Source organism: Accipiter gentilis, chromosome 3 (genome assembly GCF_929443795.1).
Source record: "Accipiter gentilis chromosome 3, bAccGen1.1, whole genome shotgun sequence".
Lineage (NCBI taxonomy): Eukaryota > Metazoa > Chordata > Aves > Accipitriformes > Accipitridae > Astur > Astur gentilis.
The window spans coordinates 31,306,404-31,323,512 of record NC_064882.1 but is presented as its reverse complement, the minus strand read 5'-3'; the positions used below and the strand labels follow the sequence as shown (position 1 = coordinate 31,323,512).

Here is a 17,109-nt window from a genome sequence, read left to right as displayed (position 1 = left end):
CTTCATGACATAAGACTTTTGAGACCTTTCATTGGAATACACCACCTGCATGCATATACACAATACTATGAGATCAGACGGTGTGTCACTACTCCTTCCTTCCATCTCTTTCCCTCACACCTCAAACCAGTATAACTTTCAGGCATTACCTAGGGATGCCAGAATATTATGGTAAATTTTTAGCTTTGAATGGACTAAGTTATTGTTGTAGAAATATATACATTTATGGGAATTTGGAAAAGAATAAAGACAACGGATTTCTAAGAACCCATGTTTTGCATTAGGTGCAAAGAAGTCACTCTGGATAGGTCCAAGTTGGATTGACCTGAAATTCTCTCAAAGAACCTGCAGAAACTGTGGCATGCAGAAATGTGTAATGAAAACTAAAACCAGGATTTAGCTAGAACTTTAAGAACTACACTTAAATTCTGTATTTCGAAGACTAGGAAATGGATAGAATGTCAGAATCCAATTGTGATACCAGAATGGAGCAATCTGTTTTACAGGAGAAATGAAAGGGAAAAGGCCATGCTGCACTCAAAACTAGTACAGCTAGTACAGCATGAATGGGAGAAAAACAAGGTGTTACATAGTAAATGACCACAACACAGGCCCTGATTGCTGGAACACCCTTGCACCAAGCAGGAGTAATGGCATATGGGAAAGGGGAAGCGGGTAGGAAAGGGGGGACCAACATCTTGCTTAATCCCCTGATGAGCTTATCTGTCCTTTTTCTGTCATCAAACACTCAAAAAGAGCTTATTATGGCCACTCAGAGTCTACAAATGTCATCTGAGAAAGATCTATGTCTTCAGATTCTGTGGAGCTGTTCCCATGCAAGCTCCCACTGACCTTCCTGGAAGTGAAATTGGTTAAAATCAGTGAAGATATAAAGCAATGGACATCATAGACGGCCACTTAGAACAACAGTGGCTATCTGTAATTCAGTAGTTCCACAGTGTGAGCTACTTAATTCCTGTTGTTCGTTACTTTTTCTTGAACTAGACTGAAGAAATTTTGTATGTTTGGGAACATCCTCATTTTGCTTAATAAAATCTTGGAGCCTCAAAACATGGATTGACAGGAAAAAAACCCAAAGAAATGGGTGAAAAATTCTCATGGTGAAAACATGTCCATTCACCCATAATCTGAATGAACAATCACAAATAATTTCATTGTTCTTCTGAAAAAGGTATCAAATGCAATGATATACTTGGGGTAGAAAAATAAAGGCAGCACTGAGCATCATCAGAACTTTTCAATAGGACACTGATTTCAGTTCTGTTAAAGCAGTTGTTTTATAGCTTATCCATGAGATAAAAGTATCAAAACGTTTGCAGGCAAAAACTTCATGTGATCACACTGAAGAAAAGAAAATAACTTGTACATAACATTTTAAAGCAGATAGTGTTTGCCAAGAAGAACCAAACAACACAAAGGGGAACACCTGAGAGGGAGAAAACGTGTATTCACAGTTGTCAGAAATTTTAAAGGTGAATTGTTTACTTGAGTAAATAATTGCTTTGTAGGAGTTCTGCTTTTGTTTTGGCAGAAAATTATTTATCCAACCTGTTATGGCTTTTCAAATAGTGACACTTTCCTGTATAATATTTTGGTAGATGTCCTAATCTGGAAAATTTGCACCACTTGGCTTGCAACTGTTACATTGCAACTGTATACATTACAGCTGTTATAGGTAGATAATCTGATACTAACACATCTCAGGTATTTATTTCCAGATTAATCCATGTCTGCAGATTTTCATTATGACTTAGGTGTAACCAGAGTGGGGAACAGTTCATAAACTATGACATCCTCAGAGCTACTTGGGGGTCACAATGCTTTGTCTATTTCATTCTTGATCTTGAGAACACAGAGGGAGGCATACGTAACTGCTAATATATACTCAATCACTGCAGATTCCAACCTGCTTCAGTTACCACCCTTACCATCAAGCAGGCAGAACAGAAACAATTATCTATTTGACCTTTTTTCCATTCAATGCTCTTGCTCAAGGGACCAACCAAGCAGGCCCTTTTACATGTCTACACACACAAAAAACTAAATCAGAAAGTCAACAAGAGCTGTGAGGAAGATTATAATCTCCCTTAGCTCTGTATACAGACTAACAGTCAGAGTCACCATCCAACCCTGATGTAGCCAAACTCCTCATCAAAAAGCCTTAGTATATCTCCAAAGAGTGATATATGAAATTTATCAAAATAAATAGGCTTGTCAAAATCATCATAGATGTTCAGAAGCAGTAATTTCTGTTATTTCTATCTAAAGTCCTTGCATATTTTCCTGAATGATAGTCACAGCAAATACAATTAAAATCTAACCAAGAATCTCCCAGGTGAGAGGAAAAATGAAGAGCCCTTTCTCTACTGGGTTACATTTATGCCCAGTTTACCTCAAGTGAAGAGTTTTGTAGTTTCCCATTTAGGACTTCTTTCTCTTTCTCTAGTTGCTTTTGTTCACACTCAGATTTTCTTTTAAATTCCTCTAGCTGTGTCTGGAGCTCCTAAAGTAAAAAAAGAAAAAGAAAAAAAAAGAGCATGCAACAGCTGGGACAAAACATGCAGCATGAAAAAGAAAGAACATTTCTTCTCCATTACCCTAGATAATAGAGCAGTTTACACAGTAATACATGCTACTGTTTACACAATAATACATGCTACTGCCTCTTAACGTCACTCATGTATTATTCAATCAAAGATGTATTAAGAGTTTGGTTTGGTTCTTTCTAATACTAGTGTTAGACAGTACAGCTCACATAATCCTAATCTTCTACTGAAAGCTTCCCTGAGGTGGAAAACTGTACAGCATCAAGAGTCAGACTGTTTTCCCTTGAGTGGTGTTAGCGTTCAAAAATAATTTAGTATGCAAGAGTCCCCACAAGATCTGAAAAAACATAAATATACATCGACCATATAAAACCATATTACTAACTAATGGGTAATTAGTGGAAAGGGGCATCAAAGGAAGCACTATGTTATAGCATCCATGAAGAAAATCCCAATGAGGAAGTAAAAATAAAATAAAATAAAAAATTGAAGACCATATTATCACCTTATTGCTGGAAATAGTTTTTGAAAGATCCATGATAATACCACTTTCAAGACAGTGACCAAGAGCTTGTAGCAATTGTTTGTAGCAAATGTGAGCAATCGTTTACCGCAGAAAGACTGAATGTGCAACTTCTAGAAATGTCCTGAAGTGATATATATTACAAGCTTATTAGTGTGCTTGCTCTTCCTATTTGTGCCAATTTGCTGACTCAAAAAAAAAAATTTTACCATATTTTCAGACACCACAAATGAAGGAAAAAGAAAAAAAAAAAGCAATTTAACACCTCCCCCATCCTGTACAGTGGCCCCTACCCCCATTTTTATAGCACAATGACTTAAGAATTCAAGATAACAGAAGTACCACCTAAAAACTGAGAAAGTGATAATCATTGGGAGGATGGTATGATATTAGGAAACAGAAGCCCAAGCAATATTGATCTCTTCCTTGCAACTCATAATTAAAGAAGAATACATTAGCATTTCACAGTTTAAAAACAGGAAAACTCTTAGGTAGCAATTAAAGGATGGAATCAAACACAGAGACATGAATATTGCAAGGGAGAAATTAGCTTTAATTCTGACTGTAAGAAAAGGAGAGGATACAATAGTCTTTTTGATTAAAACCTGAAGATCAGCTGTTTGCAGCATTCTCACTGCAACTCCAATGACTTCCTTCTCTATAATCTTAATTTTTCATCTGGAAAATAGATATAACACTTCTCAAATAGCTGTTACAGCCCTTAATTGCACCCGAGGATATAAACAGCATTAGTAATGAAAAAGACTGTAATTTTATTTACGTTTTACTAACTCAAGATTTTTCTGATTTAATTAATATGAATCTCTAAGAAGAGATGGTTAGAAGCAATATTTATTGCCTATAAGCAATAAATGCCTACTGTTAGGCCTTTTTTACTAAAGTATAAAGTGTTTGATATTTAAATTTGATCTGACTCACATAAAGAGCTTCAGCCTGGTATCATTTTAAGTATACCTGTACGAACTTATTCACATTAAAGAATACACTATATAAAAGGCAAAATCCTTTTCATAAGGCTTATACTTGATAGTGTAACTGTGTAACTTGAAGAAACGCATCTTCACATACTAATCAAACTGAGCACTTCCACAATCAATAAAATAATTTACTCACACAGGTTCTTTTTGAGAAATGAGATTGCATAACTGTATAAATTTCAGCAGTTTCATAGGGCAGAAATTAACTCTTCTGACAAGCACATAACACAATTCCTAGTCTCCAAAATCTAGAAGGTACTATGAAGCTCAATATTTAGTGATAGGAGCTGCATGCTTTTTATGACTTCAGAACTTGTCAGCAAGTGATTTGATTATTCTCAAGTAAATGTTGAACTTGGAAAGGTATAGCAGCATTAAAACTGGGAAAAATGGTTAGAACTACATTCTTAGCACCAAGAAGGGTCTAAAGAATGCTTGACCAGTAGTCTGTCCAATTCTACAAACTGCTCTAATCAAATTTTTTTCTGTCTACAAGATGTCTGACAAACACAAAAGTACTTTAGGAGACAGAAACTAAATTCCTCCTTAGTTTACGCCCAAATTTAGCAAACCACTTGGGCATGCACCGAGTTGTAAGCTTCACTAAGCATTAAAACGTGCTTAAAACTAAACACGTGTTTCAAGGTTTTCCTCCATTTGAATAGAATTCAGCTCACATTTAGGTTCCTACTGCACAGAAACATTACAGACTGCAAATTTCCTGAAGCCAAAGGATTCAGCCACAGACAGCAGTTGTGATGAAATCCTTTGAAGAATCTCTTAAGCCAATCACTGCTAGTGCATACTGACAACAAAAATTACAGCTCAGCCACTTAAAACACATCGAGAGAAGGTATTGCTTAGTTAACATGCCTGGATCCATGAGAAGATTAGCATTCTTTCTGACTAAAGTTAAATAAGGACACATATATGCATGTATTTGTAACTAGTTGTCACTTCATTGGTAACACCTGCTCTCTGAATCCATTTACCAACACTTTGCAGAATTAGATCCTCTGCCTAAACAACGCAAAATTTTGATTAAATCAATGTATTTCAGTATTTCACAGCAGCAATCCATGGAAATTTAAGTCAGAAATTGGAATACACCCACAATACATTTTTCATCGGGAAATATATTAATCACTCCAACTGTCACAAGCAAAGCATCCAAGGATAAGTGTTGCTAAGAAGGCAGTTTATAACATCAAGGATAAATTCACCTTTCTGCCTGCGGAGCTTTTCAGAAATACGTCAGCTTGCCTTTTTTTTTCTTTTTTTTTTTTTCCCCAGTAAGACCATAGCGAGAAAATCTTTGCATTTTATGTTAATTCAAAGTGCCTCAAGTGAGGATAATTCAAATGATGTCACTGTGACCAATAAGATTAAAACCAGATGAATTAGAGCATCTATAAATAGAAGAGCATTCCTACCTTCTGCATTTTTTTCTTTCAGCTTCCATGAAGTTTTAGACTGGCTTGATTTCCTTTGCATGCTTCATTACAAGATCTTCCAGTCCTTTTAACAGCTATTCCTTCAGACAAATCTTTTCCTTATGGGACTGATGCTTGCCTTTACAAATCAAGTTCTCTGTGTCTTCTATTCATACCCTCTTTTTACATAACTACAATTTCTACAGTCCATAAAACACACTAGCTATATAATATAACAAAACCAGGGTAGAATTCTGGGGCTGCAGTATTCTATTTTGTAGGGAATATGCTATTAAGGTGGATATACTCCATTGAAAAATACTGTCTTTATGTTAGTTAACAATGTAGAACTGTTGTGATTCAGGGCTGTATGCCTCTTCTGCAGCCTATGGATGGTGGGCAGGGGGTTCTGTTCTGGTTTGAGTTTGGGTGTGTGACACTTCCAACCATGTAGGCTTCCTCAAGGACAACCTTAGTTCTGTGAAACAGCACAAAGGATAATTTGTTTTTTGTTATGTCTCTGATGCCAGGTCTAATTTTACAGAATGCTAGCATAACAATATTCTAGGTGAACTGAACAAATACAGAAAAGATTCGAGGCTGGACAATTGTTTAAGGGGAAACATTGTACAGAGGGAAGTCTCAGGATACATACATTCCTCATTGTACTGAGTTTATTCCTGGTATTATTTCTGCGTAGCTTTTCAGAGTAAGTGTTTTCTATAGTTAAGAAAGATAAATCAGTATTCCAACTTTACCTCAACAGAGAAAGTCCGCCTTGGACCTTGTTCTCTTTAAGGTTTTGGTTACAGATTGAACATTCTGCCCTGGCCTAGCTCAAGGAAGTCAGTAGTTCCTTTGCTGTCATTGGAGCAACTTATGTACTTCAGGTTATGAACACAAGTTAGCATTCCACTGGATCAGGTCAGAGATCTAAGAATCTTACAGGATTGACTGCTGTAGAATAACCCAAAAGCCATTAATCTTAAAAGAAAAATGACATTGTTTTCAGTACTTTTGGCATGCCATGCCTTTGAATATTTGAGAACAAACTACCTGTTTAAGCTCTTGTACATCTTCAGAGCCGCTCTTGTTCAGGCTCTGTTTGGTAGAAGTAATTTGCTGCAGCTGTGTTACTTGATGTTTCAGTTCATCTACTTTCTTAATAGCTTTGCTTTGGGAATTCAATATAGTTTCCATATTTGCTGTGGTATCAAAATTTACATTTAAAATACCATAACTAACTTGTGGAATTTCCAATGTGAGTGACTACTAACAGGGGAAATACTTCAGAATGACATTAATGAGCATCTTACCTGCTTTTTGCAGGATTTCCTTCTCTTGAAGTGTATTTCTCTCTTTGACTACATTTAGAACTTCCTCCACTTTTTTCACTATACCTTTTGATCCCAGAATTTCTTGTTACATCCCCTTAAGCTACACTTCCAAATCCTAAAATACGCATGATGTTACTTCTATGTTTATTATATATGTTCTTTTTTTGTCATCTGAAATAAATGGTTATTTTCTCTCTTGGTGCAGTTCCATGATATAAATCTTTCACCTACAGAGCTGGTTTAAATGCATTTTTTGCTGTTCCATATCCTTAAACAGTCTCTGCTGCCAGAATATTTGTAATGTGGAGCCATTCCCTCAGATGTAGGCATCACTGTAAAGTAAACACTCATCAAGAGTTACCATCTAAAAGATGTCTGAGATTACCCTAAACTTGCAACAAGATATACTTCTATTAATTTCACAACAACTTGTGCTAAAAGCTAATGAATATTAGTTTGTGGGGTTTTTTTCCAGTTGCTGAAGTACAATAGTTTGTAATATAATACATAATACAGATGCCTAAAACCTGAAAAATTGGCTCCTACAGACTTTGCTGGGAATTGTCTGTCCATAACTAAAGGCAAAAATTTGAACCATATTTAATGTTCTATTTCTGGAGGTTCTAGTCTCAGTTTCCAGACATCTAACATAATACTACAATATTCACTTAGACAAAATTGCCATTTGCTCCTATATGAATGCTGAGCAGAACCTCATGGGTTAAAACTAACTTGTATTTAACACTCTCTGTAGTTGAAAACTTAAAGGTAAGCTTGTTCCTTTTAACTCTGGCATATGCCAAAATTCTTCCAAACCTAGACTGAACAGATCTGACTTAATGACTTGTCATCCTTTCTATTCTCTCTTCCAGTATAATAATAATAAATGTGCACTAATGTGATGCCTTTCATCTAGAGGTCTCAAACCTCTTGGCATACACTAAGGAGAAAACAGAAAATTCATCTTGCTTAAACATCAGTCCTTTTATTTTTCAAGCCTTATAACAGCTTTTCTTGCTGGTATTTACTAATGAACAGAGGTATTACTGATGAAAGAAATGTTTCTGTTTTCCCAGTCTGCCACTGTCCACAGGATTCTGAAAAAAATGTAGTATTTAATGGTGGCATCAGGAATACCCAATTTAGAAAGGAGAAACTTCTACTTTTTTATTTAAACTGGAAAGAAACAGAAAATAACATTGTGTCTAACTGTTTTCCTTCTTCCAGTTTTATCCTAGTCTGAGGCTATCTCTTTAAAGATTCAAGACAATATGTGCTGTTGGTATGTAAATCACCCTTATTCCATAGACTTAGAGGATCTGTAACGTACAAGTTGAGCGTATGTCCCTCAGAAAATATTTCAGTTTTATCCAGCTGATACTGAATTTAGAAATTAAATTGCTAATGATACCACCTTAATTCCAGTTCCTAGCAAATTTTACATTATGTATTCCTAAATGACTGCATTTCTTATATGATAAATCAGAACAGTAAACCACATGCATAAATTTTCATGACTCCATCCTTCATTTCTCCTGAATGTTACTTCACATACCCACAAGAAATCAGGATCTTACTTTCCCTCTTCCCCTCTATCGCTTCAAACTTTTGCAGAGCCAGGACACTTTTCCCTATTGCAACAGATATTATGGATTTCCCTGACTCAATTTTTAAAAATGGCTTATCTGCATCTCTGCCATCCATTCTAACCTCTCCACTTTTCTGCAGAAGATACAGGCTGTTCTGCTACAGCTTTACACACTGAGAGAATGGAGTTTGAATCATGCTGGGGAAGGCTCTGATCTTGTGAAACAAAAAGGCAGTGGCTGTATTGAAGGCTGAACTCCCTCAAAGAACATCCTCAAAGAGGAGGCCCAGAACTCTGCACCATCAGCAAAATGATACTGACAGGCAAGATGTGAGGGCAGATGGTGAGAAGGGTCACAGTTGTCTTGGAGGAACACAGTTGACTGGGGTGACCCTGCTCTCTACATGATTCTGGGGTTCTCTGACTCTGAAGGAGGTAAATCTTCTTTCCTGTCAGGAAACAATTACTGTTATTCTGAAATACTCCAAGTCTAGACCTTCAAGGAGTTTTCTTATCTAATATGCAAGATTGCTGTCAGGGCTGGGGAGAGGTCTGGTAGGTGAGTTTATGTGATGGGAAAGACCAATCGTATTAGCAGGAAGTGGAACTGCTGAGCACAGAGTGTGGCTAGGTTCTTCAGCTTCAGTGCAGTTCATCAGTGTCTCTCCCAAACCCTGACCCTATGTACCAAATGCAGCTAGTTGGCAGATTGCCCATGATGTGCCAGCTTCTGAAACTGCATCTCACACATGAGGCAATTAAGCAAAAAGGGGCTGCAGAGCTGTGCTGCAAACATATGAGATAGATACCAGCTAGGGTAGACGGGTGTTATGGGTTTAAACCATGACAACAGGCAAAGTGTGAGGTGAGAACTAATGGTGAAAGTCTCATGGCTCAGCACATAAAACGTCACAGGTGTAAAGGACACTTCATTAAATGTCACTTGGTACCAGCCACTGTTGCAAGAGTCATACAATACAAAGCACTTGATTCCTAACCTGCCAGGTCAGGTCTCTTACCTAATCCTGTTCATAGCCATGTACTGAGCTGTTGGCAACCACAAGGGAAAACAGAATGTACTCTGTAAATACTCATTGCTAACATTAGTGCCTGCTTGCTGTTCTCTTCACATTTCTGGGCAGGAATGGTGAAGCTCTGTTTAGTCAACAAATTTTACCTCACTCCTTCCTTAGGGAATACAAAGTCTAGTGTTCAAGGAGTTCTCCTAATGAGTTACTAATCATCTTAACACTTTCTTTAAAACTCTCAGCACTATATCCCTATATCCCTCCTATTTCTCTTCTAAGCCTCTAAAACTGCTTTAGTGCTTACAAAGCATTTGACTCAATATGATATTTGAAAGACCCCTCCTCCCCTGAATTTAGAAGAGTTGATCATTTGCTCTTTTATAGGCAGAGATAGGGATCATGGTCTCATACTCTACCTGTATTCTGTCCTTCAGCTTCTGGGAATACTTCTTCCTCTCATTTATCTTCTGGCTTTTCTCCTCTAGGTCTGCCTCCAGCTTCTTTACCTGCTGCAGCAAAAAACCCTCCTCAGCCTCTGAGCTCTTCCTTTGCTCCATTTCTCTTTGCTGACAATTCTTCTTTGCTTCTACCACAGATTGCTGCATAGCATTTTTCAAATCCTCTTTCTCTCTCTTATAAGAGGCTTGCAGTTTGCTTGTTTTCTGAGTATATTCTTCAGTTGCTCTCTGGTTCTCATTCTTCAGGTTTTCCATCTCATTTATTAGAGCTTGTCCTTCCACACTGTATTTTTCATCTGAAATTACTTTCTTATCTAAATTTGCTCTCCTAGATGCTTTGCATTCATTTAGCAGTCCATCAGACTCCTGATTTAAATTTAGAAGCTTGTTTTCAAAGACTGAATTGGTATCTACCCTGTCTGTAGATAGGACCGTCTGTGCTTGTTTTGCTTCTGTTCTCGACTCCCTCTCTTCCACCTGCTTCTTGCACAATGTTAACTCTGCCAAGGCTTCTTCTGTTAGTCTCTTGTGTTGTTCTACTGCATTTTCAAGGGCCTGTACACGTTTCCTCAGCAATTGTTCTTCTTCAACTCTGCTTTTACACTGGAGAATAGTTTCCCTTGTCTCAGCAAGAATGTGCTGAATTTCTTCTTCATGAGCTTCTCTCAGAGCCTGTATACTAGCCTCTTGTTCATCATTCTTAGTGTTCAGGGCATATATCACCTATAGAATAAGAAAAATAATAGGAAATGTAAGTATCTGGTAAATGGTAGTCATGAATTCAGTTAACTGTATTTATCAAGGTGTTAAAAGCTAAAAGAGAATTACTGCTACAGTTTAATCTTTTTTTATTGTTGTTTCTTTGTGGTGGTGGGTTTTTTCACTAGGAAAAGAAGGGACAATTATAAACTGCAAAACCTTATAGGGAAGGAAAACAATACCATGAGAACCAACTTTTTTTTTTTTTTTTCACTTTTTGTCAGAAATTTCCTTTTTTATTCCTGGCAAGTTGTCACTACATGCCCCTAGTTTGATCTCTGATACAAGGAATGAAATAGGGCCCCTTCTCTAGTTAACTGACTCCATATTTGTAGTCCAGTTCACCTAGCCTTCAGTGCAGGAGGACTACCTGCCATGTTGCCTTTAGCGTTAGCAAGTGCTGGGGACCAGTAGCAGCAGATCTGTAGAGTGAAACCTGAAGTCCTGACATCCAGTTCATGTGGACCAAAATCACTTTGTGATGTAAATGAAAGTAAAGTTTGTAAGGAGGATTAAATTTTGCACTCTTAACTCAAACTAAACCACCACTGAAGATGTACCTCTAGAAGCCATACCCCTGGCAAGTTAACTTGGTCAGCATTTCAAGATAAGTATTACTCAACTGGAGGCATCTTCTGGCTTGTCTCTGAGAAGTGTTCAGGCAATGAGGTTTTTTTCCTTGCTTCAGTAACAGCTGAAGTAACAGCTGTAAGTCTCAGAAAGCAGGTTTTAGCAGACTGGAGTGAGCCACTGATGACAATAAGCAATTTTTTCAAACAATTGATTTAAACCCTTTTATGTTTCTCATTATTATAAAACAAATTATGACCCCAAGCAAGCTCTGTCCGTTATCCATGACAAACGCCAAAGACCTCTCACAGAAGCTGTTTACAAGCATGCTACTATTGTTTTGAAAAGAAAATGCTATTAGAAGCCCTCAGTAGACTGAAATGAAAAGTCAGAGACAAAACTGGTAAATGTGCATGTTAAACTTACAAGACAGTTATATATAATTGCAAAATATAGTAGCTGCCTTGAAAAGACACATGCTTGTCTTTTCGGTCCCCCATTAGAACACATGGGGCTTAATCCAGTTTTTACTGGGCATAGTTACCTAACTCAAGGGGAACAACACATTAGGTATTAAAATATGTGTGGAGGAGGTTTTCCACTTGTTTGGTTGGTTGGGGTTTTTTTTAGAGAGAACTTATTGCTCTACCAAACTAGGTTTAGAATTTGTATGTAAGTTATGACAGATACTTTCAGTCTGGCCTGAGCCCATAGAGGTTAATCAAAGGATTTCTAGACAATGTTTGAGAAAATAATAGTCTTAAGTAGATAAATAAATACAGAAGCAAGGTCACAACTAATTCTTTAATTATACTAGAATTTTGGCCTTGTAATCTTCAATATTGCCTCAGGGAAAGCCTCAGTTGAGAGACAACAGGCATCTTGACCACAGTAAGGGTCACAAGTCTGTAGTTTCTGTTGTATAAGCCCCGAGGATGTCTCCAGAATTTTTGAATTTGCTTAGCTAAGTCTAACCATTTTTGTGCTATCTGTATATGAATAACATATTACATTTCAGTCATCCATAAATGAAAGCAAACACACAAATACATCCTGCGTGTAGTCAACTTCCTCCCTGGCAGTAATGAATTAATTCCAGAAATCTTAAAAAGTCACAAATGCAAAATATGGTCTGGATACATTTCTGGATAAATATGTGACAACAGAGAGTAACACCATCATATTCTAGAAGACGAGCAGACAAGATGTCATTGTCTACATTTACATATGTATATTTCAGGGTGACATGGTTTAGACCCAGCCAGGAACTAAGTACCACAAAGCCGCTTGCTCACTCCTCCCCTCACCCTGGTGGGATGGGGAGGAGAGTCGGAAGAAAAAGGTAAAAAACTCGTGGGTTGAGACAAGGACAGTTTAAGAGGACAACACAAAGAGAGAAGAAATAATAATAGCAATAATACTAATAAAAAAGTATACAAAGTGAATGATTCACAGTGCAATAGCTCACCACCTGGAACCAATGCCCAGCCCATTCCCGAGCCACAATCCCTCCTGCTCCCAGCCAGCTCCCCCAGTTTATATACTGAGCATGACATCATATGGTATGAAATACCCCCTTGGCTAGTTTGGGTCAGCTATCCTGGCTGTGTGCCTTCCCAGCTTCTTGTGAAAATTAACTCTATCACAGCCAAACTCAGGACATTGGGCCTTAGATTACATGCTGTTAATTCTTCTCCATTATTTTTAACCATTTTTCCTTTGAAACAGAAATAGTTACAGGATACCAAGCAGTTCCTTCTCCCCACTAACTAAAATCATTCTATAAACCTTTCTTAACTGTTCAGGAGACAGACTGCCATGGAAGGTAGCAAAGCTGAACTATGTAAGTACACGGACCACACTTGAACGAGACAAAATAGTGTGTGGCAATAATGGGATAAAATTGTTAGGCTATAATAGCACAGGAATGTATATAAAATATAGAGGCTGTTAATATGTTTTGGAGGGCTTTTAAGGACTTTTTTGGCTGCTGAAAAGTAGTCATTCATGATAAAGCAGAACTCATAGCATGCTTCATACTTTTGCTTAACTTTTAGCTATTCACAAAGCCCCAGAGCCACTTTGAGTCAGGAAAAGGAGACATAGTAACCAGCAGCCTAAAAAACAGGAAAAAGAACCTGCCTAGAGATGAGAAAAAGGACCCCATGAGAGAGAAGAAGATCCCAGACCCAAATATTACTGTTGGACTAGACGATGGTGTGAGGGGCAGGAACTTAGACTGTAAGGGTACAACTGCCCAGGGGTTTTAGTATTTGGGGTCTCTCTGTAGTGGCACACAGCTTCAGCTGTCCAAATTTTTGCACCATAGAGTAAATAATGTTTTTTATTTTGAAGGCCTTGATTAGAGATTCTGCTTTGGGGAACCTAGGGTCAAGCCTGAGGGAAGAAGCAGCACCCGAGGGCGAGCACGTGTGTGAGGAGTTGAAAGGGGCACCCATCTGCTCACTGGAGTCACCCGTTGTGAAGGGACTCCAGTCCTAGCAGTTAAAGTCTCAGATGGTGTGTGCGCGACTCCTTGATTGGTGTGTGGATGCTCAGGAGCGACTTCTTCCTTAACAAGACATAAAAACTACAAGGAGAAGGTTAATTTTGCCCACAGGTTTAGAATGACCAGTAATTAGTTTGGGCAATTCTTCAATTAACTAGGTCAGATGTTGATGATTGCATTTCTGTGTTTCATTCCACCAGCAAAACATGAACATCCAGCCTTTGTGACTCCAAGACTTCCACTCTTAATGATTAAGGTTATCGAGTAAATTAGCACTGCCTGTCTCATATTATGTGTGTTAAGGATGACGGTGGAATTTGGGTTCCTTGAAAGTGTGACTTCATCATAGAGATTTCGCAGATTCCACTGACCATTAGACCATCACCAACATCTTAAGTGAGTTATCTAAAAGAATGGAAGAAACTGGCCTCCCTGCTCTACTATTCCTACACTTCTGTTCAATAGTGGCTAGAACCACAATGAAGAATTTTGACTTGAAAATGCATGCTCTTAAATTTAATCTTCAAGCTTGAGTGCTGAAACTGATTCCTTGCTATCTTAACCTTCTTAAGAGATTTAATTTTTAGAGGGCTGCTGCTCTGTACTTTATGAAATTTAAGTCCCTCACACATGCTTTTCACTCCCTACCGAATATAGCTACTATATTCTCATTCCAGATACCTCATTTAAGAGGCTGGAGTTATGCGAGATGAATCTGGGACTTTATGTGCTGGAAGAAAAAAACCTGAAAAATTATTTCAGCATCTGTACTTTGTGGGTGTACATACTGCTGGCTAATGTGGTATAAACCTCTTTACAATTGTGTTGATAAACAGCTTTTTAAAGCAGCTCTAAAATGGATCAGTTTGGCAATATAGACAATTGCTTTCAAATTAAAAGAGCACTAGATTACTCTTGAGTTACTAGCATAATACCAATGGCTACTGCCTCCTTAGAGCTCTCCAAAACTGAATGTATTGGGAAACATTGTATTGATTTTACAGCAACTGAGAGTTGTATGACAGGTTGATAAAAACACTATTACACACATACACTGGAACATTAACAGTGCAGTGAATATGAGTGCATCTTACTAGACTTATTTTATCCTCCAAATGCTGTAAATCTAAATGGCATTGCCCTTCTCCTTTTCTTTATGGTGTTGTAAAATAACAAAAAAGAAAACATTCAACTGCACTTCCATCAGTGAAGACATAGCTAAAGCATTCAAACCAAAACAGACTCTTCTATCTTCCTACAGTGTTAAACAATACTCTTGTAGGAACCTCTCATAATGAAAACAATGGTTCTAGCAGGTTGCTTACTAGCTGAATTAAGAAGTGAGACAGTTTGGTATGGAAGGTGAGGAGTGACAACAATAAGAAGAATCAAAGGCAAAAGATCGTAAGTGTTCTTCGTTCAGGCCCAAGCTAGTGGGCACAAAGCCCTCCTGACAGAGAACAGGGCTAAAAGAAAAAAAAAAGAAACACAAGAATGAGAAAAGGCCGGGGGGGGATGCCAAACAGGGTAATCCTGGCAGCACCCTAAAGAAAGCAGGGAAGGACACAAGTTTCGAGTGCTCATCAACTGGCTAGAGACTCATTGAGGCCAGGTGACTGCATCCTCTCCTTTTCACTAGTAGTGGTAGTATCTTATCTTCACGAGCTGGTGAATTTGTTTCTATGAATTGTCTCGTCTACTTCCCAAGCAGACCAGAGCAGAGTGGGGTATCTAAACATGTCAGCCTTGAAAGGGTCTCTTTTAAAGCAAAGGACAGAGAAATTATTAAATGTAAGTTCAGTTATTGAAAGAAATGGCTCTGTATCCCTTAGCCTCCTCTGTCACTGTAACTATAGATTAGAAAATAAAACCATCTCCCATAATTTAATTAATACTCTAATAAGTATCTTTTGTTCTTTCTAACACTGCATAAGGAAGAATGTCTTTTAATTAAGGTACAGGCCTAGGTTATGACTAGCTACAGGGCTGATCCAATTTTACACCTATGCTGATTTCAGCTGAATGATACCGCCGTGACATATGATCAGGGACCTCATTAACTAAGTCTCTATTTCTCCTTGTGTCCTCTGTGGCTTCCTGAAAGCACAAAAATAATTCTATGCATCCAAATAGTTGCAGCAACTGTTGATAACATTACCCATTTATGTGTTCATACGAGAGAAGCCTTAAAAAATTGGCACTCCAAACATCCAGAAGTGTTTCAGAACCTAAAATTACAAAAATATTTTTAAAATCACAAGGAATTTTGTTTATTTTTTTAAGGTTTGTTTTTTTCAATTTGCCTTATGATTTTTTAGTCTTCCAGGTGAGCCTTCAGCACCTTGCAAAACCACAAGCTAAAGTAATTTATTACCCTCTGAAATGAAAGCTCAGCTCCAGCTGAAATAATTTTGTTTTCAAAAGCTGGAGTTGTGGGGAGAAATACCAAAATTTTCTTTTGTGAGCTTTCAGATTATACAGCCTACTACCATCCCAATGCATTAGAAAAATGCTATAAAGTACATTTCTTTTAATAAGAAATATATACAGTTCATGGATCGTTTATCCAATCACTGTGACAGCGCATTAGAATGACCTTGAATCAACACAGACCAACACAGTGTTGACTGTCACTTACAAAACAATAAAAATACCTTATTTCAAGCCTTTCATTGTCAGCAAGTTACTAATATTTTTCCAAATATTTTTCCAAAATTTCCCAACCCTCAAACTTCTATCTATCTATGCATAGTGGGCATTGATAACAAATTAACAAAGTCAGAGATGCAGAGCTCAGGGCCAACTTACATTCAATGGCGTTCATGAGCTCAAAGTCAGAGCTAAAAACAGAGCTCACAGTGCCAGCCTCTCACTGAAAACAGTATGTCTGCTTTTAGCTCTGGAAACTATAACCAGAAACTAATGAGTTTGAGGATGCAAATTCTACTAAAAGACACACGAGATGTCCCAGCATCACGCTGCAAATGCATGCAACTCACTTGACATAGCCTTAGCTGAAGTTCAGAAAGCTCCATCAGCTCTCACCTGTGTCAGCCACAACAACCCAAGGTGTTTTCCACAGCTGGCTTCAGAAGATCTGTATTGCTTGTGTCCTGCACCAGAATGAATCCTAATTACTGTACTAAAAAAGGATTTTGCTTCAGGAGATTCTCTTCTAGTGCAGGGTCAATCTAAATTCTTTCGTCCGTTGCTCCCACCATGTTACTAAAGTCTTTCAGATCCCATGGGGTGGGCGGTGCACAACACAGACGTAGCCAATAGCTCTTAGTGAAATCTGCTTGTGTTTAGGTGATCTGATGTCTCTTGGGCAGAAACTCA

The 17,109-nt window shown here is 37.9% G+C and overlaps 1 protein-coding gene across 2 annotated transcripts in view; it reads right to left on the bottom strand.

The window, feature by feature from the left end:
- Positions 1-17,109, bottom strand: part of FAM184B (family with sequence similarity 184 member B) — a 49,134-nt gene that overhangs the window by 17,727 nt on the left and 14,298 nt on the right. For both annotated transcript variants that reach the window (XM_049793064.1, XM_049793074.1), the window contains exons 2-3: positions 9,891-10,655; positions 2,414-2,524 (exon numbers count right to left, since the gene is read on the bottom strand). In XM_049793064.1, the coding sequence (XP_049649021.1) occupies positions 2,414-2,524; positions 9,891-10,655 (876 nt within the window). The remainder of the gene's footprint in view (positions 1-2,413; positions 2,525-9,890; positions 10,656-17,109) is intronic.